At 45.0% G+C, this 22491-nt stretch overlaps 1 protein-coding gene across 1 annotated transcript in view; it reads left to right on the forward strand.

Moving 5' to 3' along the window:
* The window catches only part of MYBBP1A (MYB binding protein 1a), a 51193-nt gene that overhangs the window by 11962 nt on the left and 16740 nt on the right, over positions 1-22491 (forward strand). Inside the window, exons 16-23 of the mRNA XM_064729405.1 lie at positions 184-273; positions 872-997; positions 1693-1857; positions 2847-3004; positions 3848-3982; positions 5166-5271; positions 7500-7631; positions 9125-9193. Of these exons, the coding sequence (XP_064585475.1) occupies positions 184-273; positions 872-997; positions 1693-1857; positions 2847-3004; positions 3848-3982; positions 5166-5271; positions 7500-7631; positions 9125-9193 (981 nt within the window). The remainder of the gene's footprint in view (positions 1-183; positions 274-871; positions 998-1692; positions 1858-2846; positions 3005-3847; positions 3983-5165; positions 5272-7499; positions 7632-9124; positions 9194-22491) is intronic.

A 22491-nucleotide genomic window follows, 5' to 3' on the forward strand; every position in this document is an offset into this window, starting at 1 on the left:
AGTTTTCTCCACCTTTTTTGTTACTTACAGAAAGAACTTGGCACATTAACAAGCAGAAAGTTAATGCCCTTACTTAAAATTCCATTATTCACCTGGTTTACTGTGCTGTAATTTCTGTCTGTTGTACACAAGAAGTGGTTAAAAACAAAACACTGAAAAAACACAAGTCTCTTTTTTTTGTAGGTTTTTGACCCTAACCAAGAGCAAGATGAAGAAAGTGCAGTCGTTGTGATGGAAGAATCAAACAAAAAGACCAAATCTGCCCAGGACGTGGTAATTGTGCCATTGCCAGTGGCAAACTCTCCTCATATCTTTAATATTTAAGGGTTCTCCTGAACTGTGTTGATAGATTAACATCATTTCTCTACTTGAGGAAAAGATTAAACCTCTATTAAGGTTTATTTTAAAGGTTCCACACACAAATAGCTTGTTGGAAGTGCATGCTTGAGTCTCTTGTAGGTGTGGCTGGTTGAACAGATGCCTTTCTGAGAAGAAATAACTGCATCCTGACAGGAGCACAGGCCTGTCCTTTCTGCAGCCATGGACAGAATCATGGCTGTGGTGCACAGCCAGCTGGATTCCAGATCTCACATTTTTAAGGACTGTAGATACTTAAGTCATGAAGCATTACAGGCATCAGCAGAGAGGAGAGTCAGATGGGAGCTGTTTTTGGAAACTTCTCTTTGATTCTTATTTAATGTGGCAGAGAAATCTGCATTGTATTCCACTTTAGCCCTTCTGGAGACCTGGTACCCCATCATCTGAGGTGTCTCTACTTGAAGGAAGGCAGGAGGGGAGGGTTGAGGTTTTATTTCTGAGAATTGAGTTGTGCCTGTGTGGTGGGCTCAGGAGATGAACTTCCCTTCCTTAGGATGAAGAAGGAAGCGAGGACTCCTCGGATGAAGACAACAGTGACAGTGAAGATGAGGAGAATGAAGAAGTTGATGATAATTTTCGCAGTCAGCTGATGAAAGTTCTCCAAGGAGGGAATTCTTTGGTATGTTTTCACTGCCTACCTTGATACAGATACCAGGAGGTTGGGATGGTGAGAGATGATCTAGTAACCCTCATCCTGCCTGAACTCCTACAGTCACAACCCTTGCATCCATCTTTGTATGGCACTTGAAACACTCACGGTGTTAGGTGAGCTCTGGGGATAAGTCACTTGTCCTTTTATTTATTGTTCATATATCTTGAGCACTTTAGCTTGTTCAGTCTAGCCTGACACAGCTTGTGCTCCTGCCTGTAATAAATGAGATTGATGAGAAATAAAGCACTGAGGTACTGTTATGTGTGTTGGCTGGCCTGTGTGGAGGAGTGTTCCCTGAAGGCCACTCTGGAGACTTACTGTAGCAGTGATAGAGTTTGATTTAATGATCCCAATAAAGGTGGCAGACATAGCAACATATGAACCTCTTTGCTGAAGGAGGAACAGCACAGAGGGAGTCAAGTCAAAACCTCAGCCTCTTTCCTCTCCTGGTTCTCTCTACATGTTAGTGCTGTGCAGCCAGATTACCTGGTGGGAGTTATAAATGTGATTTCTGGGTCTGAGCATCTGTGTTCCCTCCCTGCAGAATTATTCTGGGTTAGCTACACCCCTGCTTGAGTCTGGCCTTCGCTCTGGTTCCCTCCCCACTGTCCTTTTGAAGTATTTGAGTTGATGTGTTGGGTTTTCTCTCCTAAAAACAAAAGGAAGAAGATAAGAGTGATGAAGAGCTGGATGATGAGGCTATGATGGCCCTTGACAAGAACATCTCAGCCCTTTTTGCTGAGCAGCAGAAACGGATCCAGGCGAAGAAAGATGAGAAGGACAGAATGAGGAAAGAGAAGATCCTGCGGAGGGATTTCAAGGCTAAGGTGGGAGACAAGTGCTTGTGTGAAGATCTCTGGCTTAATAGCATGTCAGTTGAAGCCTCTGCATGCTGTGAGCTACCTAACACTGAACAGCTTGGACATTCACCTATGTGATGAGCTCCTGGAAGCTGGGACTGGATTGTTCTGGCTCTGTACAGCACCTGGCACAGCACTGTTGGGGTCAGTGATTGGGGCTTCACAGGCCTGTTTGAAAACCAGGATTGTGCTGTCAAAAAGTGCACCATGGGTTTCATTTGCTGATCTGAAATGCTTAAACTGATAAGATCCTTTCCTGCAGCTATCCAAAGATCCCTGTTAGGTTTTTTTTAACTGGACAAGCCTCGTGTTCCTTAATGCATAAAGTGCCTCGGGTCATTTTGCAACATGAGCTTTTTTTGCCAGTAAAATTGGGGGTTTTGCTAAACCTCCCTGGTTGGTTGTGACTGTAATGCTGAGGTCAGGCCGCCTGGTGTCAGCATGGACCTTCTGGGACATTCCAGCACCCAGGGACAGCTCCAGCTGCTCCCAGGCAGAAATGGGAGTCGGGAGTCAGTTAGCCAAGGCTGAACAGGGAAGTGAGCCAGTGGCTCTGCTGCATGTCCCTTCTGATGCTGTTCTATAAAAATGCTGATTTTATGCAGGTGCACTGTGTAGTTCAAAGGAGCTTGCAGGGGTGAGATCTTCAGTCAGTGGTGCTAACAGGGACCTGTGCCAGGTGACACTGATTCTTGTAACTGTTCTTTCTGAATGGTGTCACTGCATGAAATATACTTGGAACCAAAAGACAACTCTCAATCTTCAGTTTCAAATTTTAATTTTCAGTTTCCCATGCTTTAACAGTAGAAATGATACCAGAATGTGTACAGATTTCAGCTGTAAATAATTTTTTCAGTCCCCTCCAGCTGCTCCACAGCCTACTGGTAGGTGCTCTGGGTAAATCCATCTTGTTTCCCTGTCAGATGTACTCCTGACATGGATAACTGTGTTTGCAGGTGTTGGATCTGATCGATGTGTTCCTGGTTAAGCAAGCAGAGAACCCCTTGGTGTTTGATATCATTGAGCCCCTGCTTCAGTTGATTGAACAGTGCATGAGCTCAGACTCTGACAAGCAGGAGGTGGATTTCCTCCAGAAAACAGCTAGTATCTTCAAGTAAGTGTCCTTGGACCTCCAGGTAATAGAAAATGGCTTCTGATAAACAGTTGTGGTATTGGTTGAACACCAGGAGCTGCTGTTTCTAAGGCTGAAGGCAACTGCTGTGCTTAGAGGTTGTGTAGGTTAGATTACCAGCACCACACACATACACAGTGCTTAGACATAACCTGCAGGAAAGGAATTAGGATCTGCATTTTCTCGGCTAAAGGACCTGAAGCGTCAAACCTGTTTGCAGGTGGAAGCCTCAAGAACAAACACAGGTACTGCAGGTATGGAGCCATGTCACTGAGTACCTCCATGGGTCAGACCATGCAACAGCTCCCACGGCTTACAGAGTTGCTGCTCTGGCTGGAACAGACTCTCAACAAGTTATTTCTGAGACAGGCAGAGTGCAAATTCTCTGTTCAGGGCCAGAAGTGAGGGATGATACCAGCTAGACAGACATAATGCATGCTGTGTCATATGTGTCCTCTGTGCACCACTTCTTGACATCCTCAGCACTCTCTAAAGCATTTTCAGTGCTGCTCTCTCCCCAGTTGAGAAGCAGTTGTGAAGTAACAAGCTTGAGGTGGTCAGTGCTCTTTGTGGGAGCTCTGAAGGAAAGTCAGCTCTGATGCCTGAATTTGTGCTTGAAGGTGAAGGGTGTTCAGAGTCCTCACCCTTCTTGCCACAGCCATGTGCTGCAGGGCTTGTCTGCTCAGTACCTAGCTAGCATTGTTTGTTACCACTCACTGTGTCCTGGTTTTGCTCTCTCTCACCCTGGTGAGTGCTCAGTGCTCCTGGCCATGTGCTCCCAGAGCTGTGTCTGTGGGTGATGTTTGTGTTTGTTTCACTGTGCAGGAACTCGCTGTGCCGCAACAAGCAGTACTGCAAGAGCGTGGCCTCCCTGCAGGAGGATGTGCATGCCTTGGTGCAGAGACTGGTCAAGAGAGCCTGCAAGCACACTGACTCTGCAGTGGCTCTCTACTACTTCAGGTGAGTGTTCACAAGGAGCTTCTCCACTGATGCTGTAACATCTGAGCAGGTGTGAGGTTGTGTGTTTAGAGGTCTGGGAAGCAAGAGCCTTGCAGGAGGCTTCATACCAGCATCTGTGTCTTTCATAAGGACTAGTCATTCCTGGCAGTCTGAAGCATTTTCAAATATGTCTATTTTTTGGTGATTGTCTTTCATAGCTTCTGTGATACAGAAATGGTCTGGTACAGTGCTGCTGCTACTGGGAAGTGCTTTCTTGAGGCTTCCTCTGGGAGTAATGCAGTGTGTGTGCTTCAGTGGGGGATGAGTGTATTTGCTAACTAATCTGTGATGATTGTTCTTTAAATGCAGTGTTTACTGTCTCCATCATAGCACAATGAGGGCAATAGCCATCGAGTCCTGACTGTACATTACCAGTATTTTCTGCTTTGCTGTAGAATAGAGGAAAATTAGGATAAGCCAGATACATATTTGTTAGAAAGATGAGTGATCTTGCTGTTGTGTGGTGTAAAAAGGAGTGCCATTTACCAGCATGCTCTCTAGTGACATGCAGCCAGTTTCACAAGGACTTTCATACTCCCTCTGGGATTTTTCAGCCCAGCTGTGTGTGCAGTGGGTACCATGTTGCATGGTCAACCCAGTGCCATTGGACATTGTTGGCTCTGCAGCACATCTCCCCCATGGCTGTGCAGGAACCGTGGTACCTCTGCCCACATGGGGCTGGCTGTGTGTGCTGCATGGTTCCCTCACAGCTTCCCAGCAGTGCCCAGTAAATACTGCATTTTCCACAAGCACAGAGGTCTGCATGCTCTCCCAATGGAGAGTTCTCCAGCCTGAGTTCTCCAGCACATGGCAGCTGAGGCTGTGCTGCAGTCCTGGCTGAGCTGTGCAGGCTCAGAAATCCTGGGCAAGGTGCAGAACTCCTCCAGCAGTGCCAGTCAGAAGCATGAGCTTGAGGAAACCAGGCTGATAGTGGAGATATCTGACTGTGATGACACAAAATTATTTAGTTTCCTAAGATTTCTTTGTCTTTATGTCTGGCCAGAGTGGGTTAGACTGAGAGAAGGGACCCTATCAAATTCTGTAACCATCTTTGCTACAGAGGAAGCTGCCTGTGCCTCTTGGCCTTAGGTAGCTTCACCGTGGCACTGTGGTAACTGCTGTGTTCTCCTGTTTTCTTTTACAGTGCCTCATTGTACCTGCTCAAAGTGTTGAAAGGAAACACATCCTCAACTGCTCCTCCCCCTGAGCCTGAGAAACAGAATGACAGCAAAGCAAAGCAGGCATGTCAGGTAAGACATGAGGCTGCTCCTGGGGATGTGTTTTTGTCAGTGAAGCTGCAGTACCTGGTTTTGCAGGTGGGCCTTCCTTGTTCATTGTCACTGGGCCTGCTGTTTGCAGTACCTGTCTGCCTGATTTCCATGACACTGGAAAGTTCCCCATCCCTTTCTGGCCCTCACCCTCCTGGCTTTCACCCTTTCCTGCCTGCTTGCCCATAGGCACAGGGGCTGCTGATTCAGTGGATCCAGGTTGATGTCCAGAGAAGCCTCATGTGTATTTGTGCTGTTCTCCTCCCTGATTTGCTGGTTTTTCCATTAAACTCCTGGCAGTCACTCTTGAGTTTTTTCCAGAGGGTGCTGAGGAGCAGGAAGACACATAAAAGTGGTGGATGAGAGTAAACTCCTATTCCACTGAGGTTTGGGCTAAGGTGAAGGGTGAAGAGTGTTTGGAGCATCCCTGATTTCAGTGGTAGTTGTTTGGAGGCAGACTTCATTTGATTGTGCTCCAGGTGTCCATTACTAGGAGACCCTTAGTCTGATCCCCTTTCACCCACTGTCTCTGCTGCATTTCACAGGTCTCAGAGTAGGTGACCCTTTATATTGGGCAGCCCACTCCAGTCACTTCCACTAGAAACTCAGCAAGCAGTGTCTCAATCTCAGCAGCTGACCCTGGCCTTGCCTCTGAACCCCTCACATTGAGCACAGGAATTAGTGCCTTCATCTTGCTGACATCTTGTGGGGCAGAAAAATAAACAGAGCTCCCTCATGGAACTTAACACACATGGAATTACTGCTGGAGGCTGAAAGGACAGCCAGTGTTTCCAGGGCTTAGGGAGAGGTGGAGGGTGTTAATCCAGGTTGCTTCTGTGCAGTGCTGGGCCTTTTGTAAAAGAAAAACAAAATGGGAGATCTGGGGGGAATATAAACAACATACTTGACATTGAGGCTAAAGTGAGGCATGCTTCAGAGCATCCTTGTGCAGTTTCACAGGGAGGCCTCTTATTCCAGTGGGAGCAGAGCTCTGGTCCTGGCCAGGCAGGGACAGAGCCAGCAGCTGACGTGAGCTGCCAGTTTGAGGGAAATGACAGCTCAGTTCATGTCATGCTGCTGATGCTGAGTGACACTGTGTTGAGGCCAGGGAGGTTTTGCAGGGGGGAACCTGAGACAGAGGTGTGCTGTGTTTCCAGTGAGCTGTGCTCTGTGAGCACAATTTGGAGCTTTTGAATAAGCAGGAAGGTGGAACTAGAGTAGACACTAGGATGCAGTAGCCAGATTTATGGAAAAACTATAGAATTATTTTCAGTAAATATATGCATGGAAGGAGAAATCAGTTATTTCCCCTGCAGGTGTGTGTGTCAAGTAAGTGCTAAGTAGAGACACTCTAATAGAAAAACTGAGGTCATATTTCAAGACCCATCTTCCTTGTTCCACTTTAGCCTGTGTTCAGCTGCAGGAGCAGTGGGAGTTTGACCTGAGAACAGGACACCACATTTCCATGGGGCTGTGGAAAAATTCCTTGGGCAGAGGTTCACTGCTGTGAAGATTAGAGCTTTTTCCTCCTGTGCCCTAATTTTTCACTCTTCCTAAAGAGCAGTACCTCCCTGGCAGTATGAGAACAGTCAGGAATGTTGGGATGCAGTGCTCCACACTTGGCTCTTCAGTGACTACTGTTTAGATCCGTGTAGCCTGAGCAGGTTGCTGTGTGTCTGGGATTCTCGTTGCCCACCAGAGGGGGATATTGGAACATGGACACACTTTTGGGATTGCTGGATCCCTGATCAGTGCTAGGGCTTGTCTGCTGAGTACTTAGGAGTCCTGGACATAGGTGCTGAGTGTGTGTAGATGCAGATATCTACATACACTAAAATCTACAGGCACAAGGAGCTCTTCAGCTGAGAACAAACAGCATGTGCAGAGCCCAGCTACTGCAGGATGGGCTTGCAGTGCCCTATGAGCTTTGTGTACTGCACATGCCAACCACAAACCTAGAGCACAGCCCCACACTACATGGAGTGTGTGTAGTCCTGCTAGGAAGCTCTGCTGCCCTTCAGTGACAAGGTCATATGAGAGAGCATATTTGGGGCCCACTTGGCTGTTTATTCATGGTTCTGTGTCATATCTCAAGCATAACTTCTTGTTGGGAAAACCTCTTAGAACTGATGAAAATTGATTTATTCATTGTTAGTGATTCATTCTTGTGTTTCACTGGAAATGCTTTTATTTTGTTTTCTTCCCTCCAGCTTTTGAACCCAGGCTGTTTGAATGTGAAGAAGGTGGCTGCTGTCTATCAGCAGGCACTGACCCAGTTCCTCAGCAAAAGGAACAGTCCCCTCACATTCTCCATGTTCCATGATCTCTTCAAACGCTTCCCAGTAAGTGCTGATGGCTCTGTTGTCTTCTGCTGGCTCCAAAGTATGATTATAATTCTAGTCAAAGTGGGGAGAGAAACTTCTCTGTTGTATTGCAGCCTTTAGAAATTGCTGTGAGGTTTCCTTGGGTTTTCACCTGCTCAGACTCTTAAACTCAGTATTTATAACAACACTGCAGGAGGCCAGGATCTTATTTATGGTTTGGACTGGGATACTCCATGCAGAAAGCAGGTGAGCAGCAGGCTGCTCTTTAAAACATATCCTAGGAAGCTTTAAATTTTTCCAGTATTCAAGACAACATGGATGAGCAAGCTTTGGACAAAGGCAAAACAGGTCACCTTGTTTGAACAGCCAGTGTAGCTCCTGTCCAGCTCTGCTCCCACTGCATGCTCAGTTTCTCAATTTTCTTCCAGGAAGGCTGAGGAGTGTGAAGTCTTATATGGAATCTAATCTTCAAGCCTGATATTCAGACAGTGCAAGTGTCTGAAATGTTTGATGTATTTCCTGCAAGCTTGACCCAATCCTGGGGCTGGTCTCTATGAGGACAGCCAGTTTTTAAGGAACAGGCCATGGGCCTGAATGTCAAATCTTCAGAGTGTGGTGATCCTTCAGGGTTTTTTAGCTAGAGACAGCTGCCAGAAGCCCTTTCTCCAGACCTTGGAGAATTGATGTCTGATGTGAGGGTGGGAGGAGATGTAACTGGGGCAGGATGCTTTCAGGCTGAGGACTCCATCCAGGAGAAAGTTCTGCTTGCCAGGTTTGTTAGGGCACCAGCCCACCATGCCTTGTACCTGACTTTGAGAAATGGAGGGAGAGCAGGGCTGTGTGTTGCCCACATGAACAGCAAACCTAAGATCCCATCTGCAGATTTCTAAAACCTCTAGATTCCATATAACTGTTCCTTGTAGAATTATCTTTTAAAATCACCATATCCACATGTCTTCCTAAATACCTCCAGGGATGGTGACTCAACCATTTCCCTGAGAAGCCTTTGCCAGTGCCTGACAACCCTTTCAGTGAAGATATTGTTCCTTATACCCAATGTAAACCTCCCCATGTGCAACTTTAGGTCCTTTCCTTTTGTCCTGTCATTTGTTCCCTGGGAGAAGAGACCAGCCCACACCTGGCTACAGCTCAACATGTTCTTCTTTGCATTGAGTGTCTGCTCAATGTGAACAGACACTACAGAAAGTGTCAGCCAGATGCAGACTTTAGTTTTCACTTAGCAGAGCACAGAGAGTGAAAAATGCTTGCCTGATTTTTGCAGGTGAAAAGAGGTGAAGAGTTTTGCTGCTGCTTTTTGTTGTGATCAAGATTTCACTCAGAGCTGGTGTGAGAAAAGCTGTTAATTTTCAAATAAACTGTTGCTGATTTCTTCTCTTTCTTGTGTCATTTTCTTCTTACTCAGGAGGCTGTGTAAAATATAGACTGCTTTGCTTGAAAAACAAACCTGTCAGCAAACCACTAATGAGAGACTGTGTCTTTCTTTGTTACAGATCATGTGTAAGCCATTAGTAGATACTCTGGTTGAGTTTATCACAGCAGCAGCCAGGCAACATCAGCAGGTAAGAATGAAAGTAAACAAACAAAGCTGTATAGCAGTCAATCAGAGAAGTAACTTAAACACGGCAGCTCAGATGATTTTTAATATGTTTATAATGTGCTTTTAGGGCTGCCCAGTTTTGGAAGTGGCTTTTGCAAATACTGCCTTGGAAGTGCCACACAATATATCCACAGTCATGGGGGTTCTTTGGTAGAATCTCCTTCAAAAGCTGCCTGCAGCTCTTGGGGTTGAGGCCTGATTGTGGTAGGGGCTGATTCCACTTGCTTATTCCTTGATTACCTCCTTCTTGATAAGATATTCCTTGGTGTTAATGGAGTCTGCCTTACTCCCTGCCTCCTCATGCTACCTCAGGGTCAGGTTCTTGAGTCTGTTGTCCTTGCTATCTGTCCTGCATTTTAAAGTCTGTGTGCTGTTGTATTTAGTTGAAAACCACCTGTACCACAGATCTGATTTTTGATGGTTGGTTGCCTGTGCCTGAGTAACACAAAATTAGTGGAGCCTTATCAATAAAACATTGCAGGGTGAGTGCACAGCTCAGTGTTCTGGAGCAGGGAATGAGGCCTGTCTGGATTTTCCCTGCACTGGGGGTTGACTTTCACACTGTTAATAACCCAAACCCCTCTGGGCCAGTAGCACTGTCTCAAACTTTCCCAGCCCCCAGCTGTACCCTGTGTCTGTCCCCTGCAGAAGTGCATCCTAGATTGATCTCCCTGTGTCAGAAATAGCTGGTTTATTGTTTCTGATCATTGGAGGGAATGTGAAGGGGTAGGTATGTGTTCACAGTAGGGCTGCATTACATTGTCAGTGTAAATTGCAGTTCAGACTCTTTTACCCAACAGGAATGGCTTTGCTTTAAAGAAGACAAAAAAAAAAGAGATTGAATTGAGCTATTAATAATTTCAGTGGATGGTAATAAGGATGTGTTACACAAACAACAAATTAATTGTAAGGCACATACTTGATCCCATCCTCAAGAGACCAGAACAGCATCCCAAGCAGACAGCTCCATTATGTGCAGCTTCCATTATCTTTGTCTCTCCACAGGGAACAGCATTCTCCTTCTTCCAGGGCTTCCACCAAGCTGCTTGAGCTTTGTTTGCAGAGCCTGTTTGCCTGTGGGTGGGAGGAGTAGGGGAGGACATGTGGAGTGTGTGGGAGCTGGGCACAGAACATGGATATACTGCTGTTCAAACAAAGGCACATGGAGAGTGAGCAGGAAAGCCTGTGCAGCTTGGACTTGCAGCTTTACATTTTATACACACTGCTTCCTTTTCAGGAATTTTGGCTTCCCAGCATCAAATGTCCAGTTTGTCAGATCTTCAGTTAAATTTTCCCACTGATTCTCAATGCAAATGTGTTTTGGTGGTATCCTAGTGGGTAGGGTAGAAGTCAGGCTAGGTGGGTATAAATGGCAAAGTGATGTGGGTGAAGCAGGGGGGTAACTTCTCCCTGGCAGCCTCTGGGAATATGAGGTGGAAGAACTCAGCTTCCAAAAGGTGAGTTCTGAAAACACCAAAGCTCTCATGATACTCTGAATTTGGGCAGCCCTGATAACAGAGAGGCAAGTGGGGTGATCTTCCACTTTTAGCCCTGAATATTGGCTTCTAGTCATTAAACTAGCTTAGTCCCAGGGACTGGAGGCTTAATTCCTGTTCTGACTCTCCTCTTGTTAGTGGTGATTGTTCTGGGTATGGCTGCTGCATCTGGGACAGCTGATCCCACAGGGATTCTGATTTCCTGGCTGTGCAGCTTCAGCAGGGTGTCCCAGGGCCACAGCAGGTGAGAAGAGCCATGTTCTGCACAGAAGGTGGAGGCTCAGCTCTGGGCTGATGTTTTGTGTTGGCCTGATAACAAACCCTGGGGCTCTGGGCCAGCAGAACTGCTGGCCACTGTCCCAGCCAGCCTGGGGAGGAGGAGATGCACCTTCAACTTGAGCTTTAAGGTGGTTGTGAACAAAATGAAAATGATCAGTGAAGAGGATGTGAGGGAGCTGTTCCTGCCTCCTCATCCTCTATACCTGAAAGTTTGTGAGAGCAGAATGGATGGAGGGGATCTGTTCCACAGCTCCTCTCAGCCAGACTGGGCCCTCTTTTTAGAGCCTCTAAGTAAGACTTTGTGGCCACTTCTCCTACTTTGAGAAGCTCTGCTCTTGCTGGGGCCTCTAGTGTAAAGTTAAACTTGGTCATTAAGTGATTCCCCTGGACCAGCCTGGCTGAGGTGGTTGCAGAACATTGTGTACAGCAAGAATGGGGTCTGGTCAAGAAACAGCAAACCTGGACTATGTGTGCCTGGTTCCTGTGTCAAAACTCAGTTTCTGGGCACAGGCAGCAGAGAAGATCTGTGGGAAATGCAGGAGCCATTGAGATGCTGCTCAGCTTGGAGAGGAGCAGCCTGGCCTCTCCAGCCCCAGCCATTTGTCCTGGGTACCTCCCTGCCTGCTGCCCAGGTGTTCCTGCATTTACATCACAAAATGGGACGTGAGGGTGATTGGCTGAACTTCCCTTGCCCTTGCACACACAGTTTTTCTCCCCCTTTTGCCATGTTAGAGTTAACTTCAGTCAGTTCACTTAGAGCAGAGGGGCAGGAGTGTCTGGCTGAAAGCTGTGATTTATTTCATCAGAGGCAGCGCTCATTAACATGAAATTACAGCTTCTGTGAAGTCAGTACTAGAATATTGTAAAGGAGAGAACAATCTCATACAAATGTGAACTGTTGGCTGTAGTTGATGACCCAGGCAACTGTGTCTTGCACTGCTGCAGCCTTTCTGTGCATCCTGTGCCCCTCAGTTGGTCACCTCTGAAGCCTGGAGAGCAGCAAACCTCGGTGGCAGTGCTGTGTCTTTACAAGCAGAGGTGTTTGTAGCTATTGGATGGGTGTTCCATGTCTTTCTGGGAGCTACTTTCCTTTGGCCTGGGTGTTTGCTGTAGACTGTTTTGGAGATATTCCAAGGTTGCATCTTGATGCAGAGTTTACCAAAAGAAAAGAAAGCTTTAAAACTTTAGCTAGTGTGACTGACATTGTCAGCCCTTATCTTCTGACACTGTTCCTGCATGCCCAAAGTACCAGTGAGGTTGTTCAGCTCCATGTTGAAGTTATTTGTGAGATAAAACAACACTTTAGGGGGGGGTGAGAGCTCTCAAGGCAGTTTTGAGTGTGGCTCACAGTGATTGGGTTGGTTTTCTCAGCAGTAAGCTCAACCTGTGTAACAAGTTTTAAACTGGAAAGACGAATTTGCAGTGGTGTTACTGGGACTGAAGCTTGTACCTGTGGCCAAGTTCTGCTGCTCTGATGTTACTGCTGGGGCACAGATGCCTGCAGGAGACAGAAATGCAGCAGTTTCCCTGGAAAAGGAAAGAGATGGAGAGATTTGTGTTATTTGTGAGTGGAGAAACAAAGGCAAGGTGTGTTTTAACCAGAGAAGGGGGGTTGTCATCCCACCCTGAATTCATTTATTACTGGTTTAAACCTCTACATCAGAAAGATACAAGATGTGTGTGACAGTGGGTCTGCAAAATCCCCTTGTTCCAGGCAGTTCATGCTTCTCAGCTGGACTCCTCACCCATTGTGAGGCCACCCTGGCTGCAGGACCCTGGCACTCTGCTCTGCCAGCTCAGATGCCCTGTGCCTGTGGCAGCTGCTGCTCTGAATGCTCAGTGATACTGCCTGGCCTGTTTTCAAACTCTGCCTTTCTTCAAGTGGGAAGTTTTAAGTCCCAAACATGCCTGTGTGAAAGCTAAAATGCTTCAGGCTTTAAAAAAATAGTGTTTGGTTGTCACTCATTTATTGAACTGAGGAATCTGGTGGGGTTTGTGGTGGTTTGGGTGGGGTTTTTTTGTTTGTTTTGTTTTGTTTGTGGGCTTTTTAATTTAATTTAATATTTTTTCTACAGTAGCAGTTGGGATGCCTTTCACAAACTTTTGTTGATCCTTGCCATCCCATATGTATGCTAAACCAACATAAAACTTAAGGCTGCACTTTCTTCTCAGAATATGACCTGCCTCATCCCTGCCATGTGTCCCTGCAGTGCTCTCTGTTGTAGAAAGAAGTACTAGAAACTGTACAGAATCACTTGATTGCAAGCAGCAACTGTGAAGCTTTTCAAGAGGACCTTTAGAGTGGGAGAAGTGCTGCAAGTTAAAGTAAAAAAAGGAAGAAAGAGGTAAAGAATGGCTTTGTAGTGCAGTCTAAGTTGTTGAATGCAGTTCTGCAGACTGAGGTCCTAAGAATCAGTCACACTGTGACCTTGTCCTTGCAGAAATGTCTTCAGTGGCAGAGAATGGGGCCAGTGCCACATGGCAATGTTTGGGTACATCCAGGCAGGTCTGAGAGCTTTCCCTCACACACAAGGTGCTACAGCAGAGTGAAGGGCAGCTGCCATTCCTGGGGGGCAGTGACCAGGCACACACTGCTGCTCTGAGTGCTCAAATGGCAGCTGGGGAAAGAGACCCAGGGATAACTGGTATGGGAAGAGCTTGCATTGTCCCTCTGAGTTGTCCTGGTGCCAGGGGATTGTGGTATCTGGCACAGAAATCTCCCTGGCAGTGCAATTAGCCAGCAGAAAGTGTGAGGTGCTGACAGCATGGGGGAGATTGTGCTGTTCCATGGATGAGGGATGCTCCTGTCAGCCTGATGTCCTCCACAAGCACCAAACATACTCTCTCAAATTCTGTGTGTGAGCTAGCCCTCACTTCCTCCTCTCTTAGGACAGTTCATTCCTACTGCTGCAGTTGCTTTCTAGGAGACCTTGACCTTCAGATTTCCTTGGCCTGTTTCAGTGGGTGTAGTGTTGCTCTCTCAATATGCACAAAAGCCTGGTTTTTTAGTTTGTGCTGATGGAGCATAAAGCAGGGATCAAGATGTGTTTAATTTATGATTATTGCATGACTCAGCTACATACCAGAACCCTCCTGAGCCTTAGGTGAGGAATGTCTTCCTGGTTTATTTTTAGCTGTGTTGGTCTGATGAACAGAGCTACAGTAACATTTAATTCTGTAATTGTGCAGTCCTGGGCTGCTGCAGCACAAACCCCTCAGTGCTGCACTGGCAATTGTGGTGAGGTTCTCACTGCAGCATCCCCATTTATGGCACTGGATGAGTCCATGAACTAATGTTTGTACCCTAAAAGCTCTCTGTGAGTGTGAGGATCAGGTGAAGAGGGAGAAGTGTGGCTCCCTGCACTGCAGTCCCCAGCTGTGCTGCTGGTGCTGTAGGCAAGGGCACCTGCCAGCTCCCAGCTGGAGCACAGCCTCTCTGGAAGCCTGGCCTGGCACAGCTGTGCTTTTCCCTCAGAGCTCCAGCTTGCTGGCCAGCAGTGTCAGAGCCAGTTTGGAAATGAGCACTAATAAATGAGAATTACTGCTGCCAGGAGTAAGGTGCTGTCTCCATCTTGCTCGTGGCTGGCACTTAAAACCTTTTTTAGTGTGAAACTTTTTCTGTGGGTTTACAGAAATGGTTTCATACCCATCCCTTGTTCTTTTCCTTTGGGAAAGGCACTGGGAGTGCACACATCAACACAATTGCTGAGAGCCTCTGCAATTACTTTTGCACTGTGGTCACACATCCATTTGAATGCATTCCTGCCTTCTTATTTACATTGAAAGCTATATTGATTGAGGATGTTGCAGTAGCTGGAAGCATAATGAGGATGTATTTGTCCATCAAGTGAGTTTATTTTCTGTGATTTGGCTGGAACTCTGCAGAGCTGATGTAAGTGCAGAGCTGTCATGAAACTAATAAAAGTAATTTTACTTAATGTGGAAATGAGAATGGGCACTGAGACAGAGTTCAAAATGTCATCTTATGTCATACAGATTCATTAGTATTTCAGAATGTGTTTTTATAAAGCTGTCTGTGTCAAGGAACCCTTGAAGATCTATCTGATAGAGAGTGTATTTTAGGTGAGTTGTTAATTAATCTTGGTGCTTTGGCAGTCTCCCCAAAGGGATCAAACATCTATAGACAGAATTTTACAGAACTGAAGCAGGTCTGTGCCAGAGCTGCCATCACCAGGAGAGTAAAATATGATCCCAAATTCCTGCCAAAGAGGTCTTGGCTGGTTGACAGTTGTCCTTCTGAACAGTTTATGTTCTATGTAAAATATCTAAGTTAAAAATTAATTAAACTTTAATACAGCAAGAGCAGTGAAAGTGCTGCAAAGCCCCAGAAGCCAGCTCCCCTCTGTGTGAGTGTTTGGGAGTATTTCACTTCCTGCTGGGGGAGATGAATGGATCCCCACATGAATGCACCATGCCCTGCCTGTGTGCTCACAGATAGCTGCCAGCAGGTAGTGGAGGAAGAGCTGTTATGGAACATTTTGTATAAGCTGTTACTAAAAATGAAGCAAAATAAACCCCCCCAGATATGAACCAGCACCAGTTCAGCTCTAGCTCCTCTGCATGAGGAATGAGCCCTGGGCAGGCAGTGGGGAGAGCTGAGCAATGGGCCATGAAAGGCTCCATTCCCTCAGAGCATCCTCTGTCCCTGGCACAGGTCACACACTCTGTGTCCTCTGTCAGGTGTCACTGTGGTCAGATTCAGGAGTGACCCCAGGCACTGAGATTCAGGGGATGCAGTGCTGGAGAGGCTGCTGCCTGTCTAACCCATCCTTTTCATCTTCCTTGGGTCACTATGTGCCCTCTCCTCAAGAAAAAGAAATCATTTGCAGCTGGAAAATCAATGTCAAACAGACAAGCTTTGGCTCCACTCAGTGTCCTGTTCCTGTTTTTATTTTGTGTAAGGGGATGGTCAAGGGGAGTCTGTTTTGCAAGGTGAAGCTGAACTATGGGTGGGCTCTTGGGCATTTTTGATCTATTTCATCACAAGCCAGCAAAGCCCTGTGACATGAGCTTGCTCTAGATATGCAAACTGCCCACTGAAGTGGAATGGAAAGCAGTTGAAGCTTAAATGCTTTGCTGGGTCAGAGCCACAGTGCTCTACATTTTTGTATTTAGTTCCCAGACCTTTAGGATGGTTGTGCATGTGGATTATTGCATCCCAACCTTGCATTTTTGAGTGTTTCTTGCAGTGGGATTGCATGGAAAAACCATTTTCCTTTGATGAGCAGGAGAACATTGACAGCATCTATAAATAGTTTGATGTTCTTTGGAAAGGTGTCTGATGCCACAGCAAAACGTGTCTCCCTGAGGAATTGCTTTCTAAGCTCTGTTTCCCTCTTATTTGTGTGAGATGGTTGAAAATTTAAAAAGGTTTGTTTACATTTTTCAGGTCCTCCTAACTGCATTTAAAGCTGAGTGCTCAAAGTCCCATGGCATGAGTTTTCACTTGTATTTGCATTGACAACTTGGTGTGTTTGTGGTGTATTTCAGTTTAACGTGGATCCCCTGTCACTGAGTCTGCAGGGTCTCTTGGGAGCATCATACATGTTGTGAGCTGTTTATTTTTGTTTATTTTCCCTTCATACAGGTTTTTTGTCATTGTTGTACTTCTTGTTGCCTTCTAATGGCCTCTGTCTTTTGCCAGAAGTGTCAGACACTTGCCTGCATTGCCCACAAACAAATCCATAGTGATAGAGCATTAATTGACTGGCACAGAGACACTGCCCTCAGTGTAGCACAAGCAGGACATGAAAAAGCTTCTGAGAACATGAAAAAGCTTCTGTTTGCCTCTTTATTGTGATTCTGGAGATCTAGGCTATATTTATTCTGCTAACTGCTGTTCAGCTGATTGTGCTGATGATCATGTAGCAAATCCTCAGTAATGGAGAAAACATTCTAGTTGGCTGCTGGGAAGAAATAAGAAAATTAAAAGGTCACATCAACTCTAATTCTTGCTGTAGACAGAATTTGGTTGCTGGTGAGAGCTGTCCAAGGAGGGAAGTGCTCGGGAGCAGTGACAGCCCTGCATGTAGGATGGACTTGCTGAGTTAGATCTAAACCATATTGCAGTGATTTTCCAACTCTGAGTAATTTCCTAGCCTACTAAATTAAACTTGCCATCTGACACATGGGGAGTTGATAGTTTTTAAAAAGAGATTGAACCACCCAAGTGTGTTGTGCTCAGCCTCTCAAACAGAGCCCCTCCAACAGTTTGAGGAGTAGGTGTTTGTGTGGAGCAAATGGGATAAATTTGCTCAGAGACAAGGTCATTGCCATGCATTTAATAATGGCATGACAAACACAGGAGGGGAAGAATTGGCTGTGGTGTGAGAAAATGAGCTACTCTTGTATGGACTCAAGATATATTAATGTTGCAAAATATAAAAAAAATCAGGATAGAATCCTGTTGAAGTTCTGGGGAATGATTTATGTTCTCTTTACAGAGAGATCTTGGTGTGGGAGTACTAGGAGGTGTGTTGGAAGGGTGTTTTGTTGGCAAGTGAAATAAGATTGGGGTTTCTGCAGCATAAAATGAAATGCCAATCTGGGTTTTGCTCACAGCCAAGGGTGCCCCAGGTGTTTGTGTACCAAGTGGCAGGTCCATTTTTGTTGTAGTGAGGGGGTGTGGGATGGTGGGGTGTGGCTGCTTCTCTTTCTGCTCTCCCTTGGCACAGATTAAAATGCCACCCTGCAGAAGCTGAAGCACAAGAAAGGAGTTCAGGTGTCCCTGCAGGATTTCTCAGCAGCCTCCACACAGAGCAGGGTTTCCAGCCCTGTCCCTCTCCCAAGGGGACTGTGCCCTCTGAATTGTCATCCTGCCTCTCTCAGTGGATTCTGCAAAATGAAAGAGCTGCTGGTGAGCATCCAAAACAATGAATCTTCAAAGTTCAGCCCAGTACAATTTCCAGCTTTTTTCTTTTTTTGCTTAGCAATGCTTTTTATTTCAATATTCCAAGCTAACAATTTTACTGTGCAAGTACCTTTTTTAATACTGTATGAAGGCTAAACTTCAGTGGCTGATGTTTGAGTGAATTGGAATTCTAATTTCTCATTATCTGCTGATAAATGCTCTCAAAAGATGGAAACCTTTGTTCTTGCAATATCAAGCCTGGTCTGGTGTATCAGGGGCAGCAGCTAAAAGCACACACTGCCTAGGCAACATGGGCTTTTTTTAAACATGTGCTGCTCTTAAATCTCCTAAATTATTAAATTAGACTTCAGCAAAGTCTCCTTAAATAGGCTGCATTATGCTGTAGCTGCCTTCTGAATTGCCTCAAGAAAATCCTGTTGCAAGTCTCCTCTGAATTGAGAGTTTTGCTTTGCTTTGCTGTGCAGAGGAGACAACTGGATTGGAAAGTGTTGGGAGGAGCAGTGAGGGTCAGGCAAGTGGAGCAAAATAAACCAGTTTTGGTCTTGGTCTTACCACTGTGTGTGAGTAACTTGAGGTGTCAGTGGAGCCTCTTGGTGTTCAATACTACAATATATAAGTAATAAATAAATAGAACTTGACAAAATTAAAGCTCTGGGGATGGTTGGTTTGGGTTTTTTTCCAAGAGGAAATCCAGAGTTGAGAGAAAGGGGAATGTCCCAGATGATTTCCTGAGAGGTTTCTTGGTCATGCTTCTTTCAGCCTCAGATACTGGGGTGTCCTGCAAGAGTCTTTGCTTTGATTTCTTAACAAAAGAACATTTCTTGTTCTGATGTTTAGAGTGAGAAACTTGTAAAAGCCGAGTAGAAATGCTCCAAAATAAACAGGATCGTATTAAGAAACCAAATTGTTTTAGATGATTTTTCAAAATTGTGACTGTATCCTTAACTGGGGAGAGAAGAAGAAAATGGGCATATTTTCTGATTATTATTTTTAATGTGGGAAAGGGAGGCTTGGTTGCATTGCACAGAGTCCATTCCTGTTCATTTCTCCTCTGGTCTCAGTGTGTCCCATGGTACCAGTATTCCCCTCCAGGGTTTCACTCCTGTAACTGTGCACTACAGGAAGAGCAAAAAAACATCAGAGCTCATGGATGCTGATTTGTGCTCTGCTGCTGATTTATCTTGTGTCCTCATGGCTCACTTAATTATGGCATCTTTTCATTTTTCAAGAATTTAGGGTAATAATAGATTGACTTTTTTTTTTTTGGAGCAAAATGTTAAGCCTGATTTGCCTTCCTGATATGGTGAGTGGTTACCCCAGGGAGACATAAATCTGTGTTGACCGAAGCAGCAGCCCAATATCTGCATTGCTGTGTCCCAAGGGTTTGCCTGTTGGCCTCTGTGAAAGAAGAGCACAAGGTTTTCCCCAGCCCTGAGTGCCCATGAGGGGTGATTTTAGATAATTGGCTTTAGAGCATTTACAGCGTGGTGTGGCAAAAGCTGATAGGCCAAGAAACACTTATAATGTATAATTACCTGTCTTCTGATTGTGCTGGCATGAATTATAACATCTGTATTGTCTCACCCTTCACATGAGACTGAAAATGGAATAAAAGTTTTCAAAACACCTCTCAGTTGCCCCATCCATGATTGTGTGGGACACACAGCACACCTGACACAGCCACTGCCTCTGAGCAGCCTGCTGGGAATGGGAACTTGCTGGGTGGAACAGATCCATTGTTGTGGTTTATTGTCCCATCCCTCTCAGAATTTGTCCTTTTGAATAATCTTCAAAGCTGAGTTTCTAACTGGGACTCAGCTCCAGTGTCAAACAGACTTGTAGCTGCTGGGCTCAGAATTATCAGATGGGTGAATCAAACATGGTTGAGAAATAAGAAGCCTTGAAACTCAAGACTGCTCCATTGGAGCCTTTGTCTCCAATGTGAATGCAAAAGTAAAATAGTTTGACTGTATGAGCAGAAATGGGGGTAGATTGGCACTTGCTTCATGGCTTTGGATGCTCTTTGTTTTTTGGTTTTTATAAAGATGTGAGAGTAATTGGAAGAGGCTTTTGCTGTGGTGCTCTGCATCTCCTGCTCTGTGGTAATAAATGAAGGTTGTTCTCCTGTAACCAATACCTCTGTAAGTTGGAGCTTTTGGATTTTGGAGTGGGTTGGTTGGTTTATTTTAAACATGTAATAAATTACAGGTAGCTGAGGAATTTATTTCAGAGTTTAATTATTCACTGAAATTCAAAGAAAACTCATTTAGAATTACTCATAATCTTGGCCTCTGTTCTTTTACCCAGCTTTCCTGGCAGCATTTGTCACAAATGCAGCATGTGATTCATGAGATTGCACTCTCAGAGGGCTTGGGAGGAGAGAATTTCTAGAAGTGCAATTATTTTTTGCCATATCCCTGTTGCTGTGGAATACTCTTAATGCTGAGGATTACACACTGGGAGCTGCTGTTTTATGCTGTGTGCTGGCACTGAATCAGATGTGCTGGCAGGGCAGGCTCTGTGCCACAAGGGAGAGAGACATCAGTGCTCTGGAACACCAGTGGCCTCTCTGGTGTGACACCAGCTGTATAATTCTGTCCTGCACTTCCAAGAGCAGTGGAGTGTTGATACTACTAAAAATCCTGATGCTTCTTCAATGCTAAAAATGTATTTGAGGTGCACAAACCTGTAATTTTCCAGGTAAATTGTTTTCTTTATATATATATACACATACATACATACATATATATATGTGTATATATACATATATATGTATCTATATATATGTATATATATACATATATATGCACATATATACATATACACTTAATACATATATATACACATATACACATATATATGTATATATACACACACATATATATATATATATATTTAACATAAAGGGAATGAGATGCTCTTGCCACACTGGTGACAGGTTTCACGTGGATGAACTTGCTGCAAAAATAACAGGCAAAAAGATGAGGAAAATCCATCTTCATGTCTTTGGTTAGCATTTAAGCTTCCCCACTCCTTACAAAGTGTAAGGAGATGTGATAAGCTCTGTCCTGGGTCAGATTTAATGAGAGTTTTTGTCCTGCCATGTGCTTGAGGCAAGCCAGGGGAACTTTCCCTCTTTCCTGAAAGCTGGAATTGGCTGGCAGGGAATTTGGAAGGGTTACTCAGCTGTAGCCTGCAACTGCTTTGGGATCACCCAGCAGAACTGTTGTGTGCAAACTCAGAGCTGGGTTTGGTGTGTCAGTGCAGGCACATCCTAAGGCTCCTGCTCCTCTGGTGGTGGCAGTGGTGGCTGCTGATTTCAGTCTCTTTTCTCTCAGGAGTGTGCCTGGGTGGCAGGTTTCTTTCATTTGTTTGCAAAACCACCTCCAGCCAGTATCCTAAACCACCTGGGACTGAAAAGTGTGTATTTTTGCATCAGAAACAAATGTCCTTATATTAACAGAGTGCTTTTCTTTGGAAAAACAACTCTGAATTTAGGTCATGCCTTCATCTCTTCGGGACTGCAAACAGAATCTCTGCAGTATTGCAAAGGCTTATTTGTGTTGTTCTTTTTCTCTTTCACAACTGCAGAGATTGAAAACATCTTGATCTGTTCCACTCCATCCAGCTCACCTGGGTGGTGACTGGGGAGAACAATTTGTGACCTACTTGTGCTAGATACTGCTTTCAGTGGGAGAACAGGGGCTTTGGTAGGGGTTTAATCCATATTTAACATATTTAAGGGTTGTTTGGCCAGATGTCTTGTTATGCATATATATTGTTATGCATATCTATATCTATCTATCTATATATATATATATTTGTATATGTAGATAAAGATATATATTGATATATATTGATAGGATAAATTTGGGTTGTATGCAAACTCCTCTCACACTCCTTTTTAGTATCTGGCTGAGGTGGGTGAGCACACCTGGGAGTTACCAGCACATTTTGGTTATTGCAGAGAGCACATTGTCTGTTTCAGAAAGAAATCACAGCCCTTTGCACTGGTATTTTGTGTAATTGTTGTAGATAAGAGAAATGAATAAAGGCACAGAAAACCTTAGGGTCAGCACTGCCCTTAGTTATTGTTTGTTCTCTGCTCCCACATAGACTGCTAATGAGCCTTTCTGCCTTATTTAGTTGTATGCTTGATAAAATATGTGGGAGTCTGTAAGTGTATCTACTGTGCCTGCTTGTATAGACTTCCCTTGTATTATTTTTTTTTTATTATTTTTACTCTTTTGTGGTCTTTTTAAAAACTGACATTAAGGAGAAAATGTTTTGATTAGTCAGCTGAGTGGCTCCTAGTGCACAGGATGCACTGCAGCATACATCCCTTTAGAAAAAACTCTAATCTGGCTGTCATCTGCTTGTAACTATTCTCACACATTCTCATTTCAGACACTGTGCATATGGGGGGTGACAATCCCCCTTCCTGAGCTGGACTGGAGTTTGGTGGCTGGGACTCCTGAGTCTTCTGCTATTTCTGTCCATTTGTGAAGTGTTGGTCATGCTTGGCTCTCTCCTAGAACACTCTGTCAGGAACACAGCAGGCTTGATTTGGCACTGAGAAAATGCAGAGAATCT

This window comes from Zonotrichia leucophrys, chromosome 19 (genome assembly GCF_028769735.1).
Source record: "Zonotrichia leucophrys gambelii isolate GWCS_2022_RI chromosome 19, RI_Zleu_2.0, whole genome shotgun sequence".
NCBI lineage: Eukaryota > Metazoa > Chordata > Aves > Passeriformes > Passerellidae > Zonotrichia > Zonotrichia leucophrys.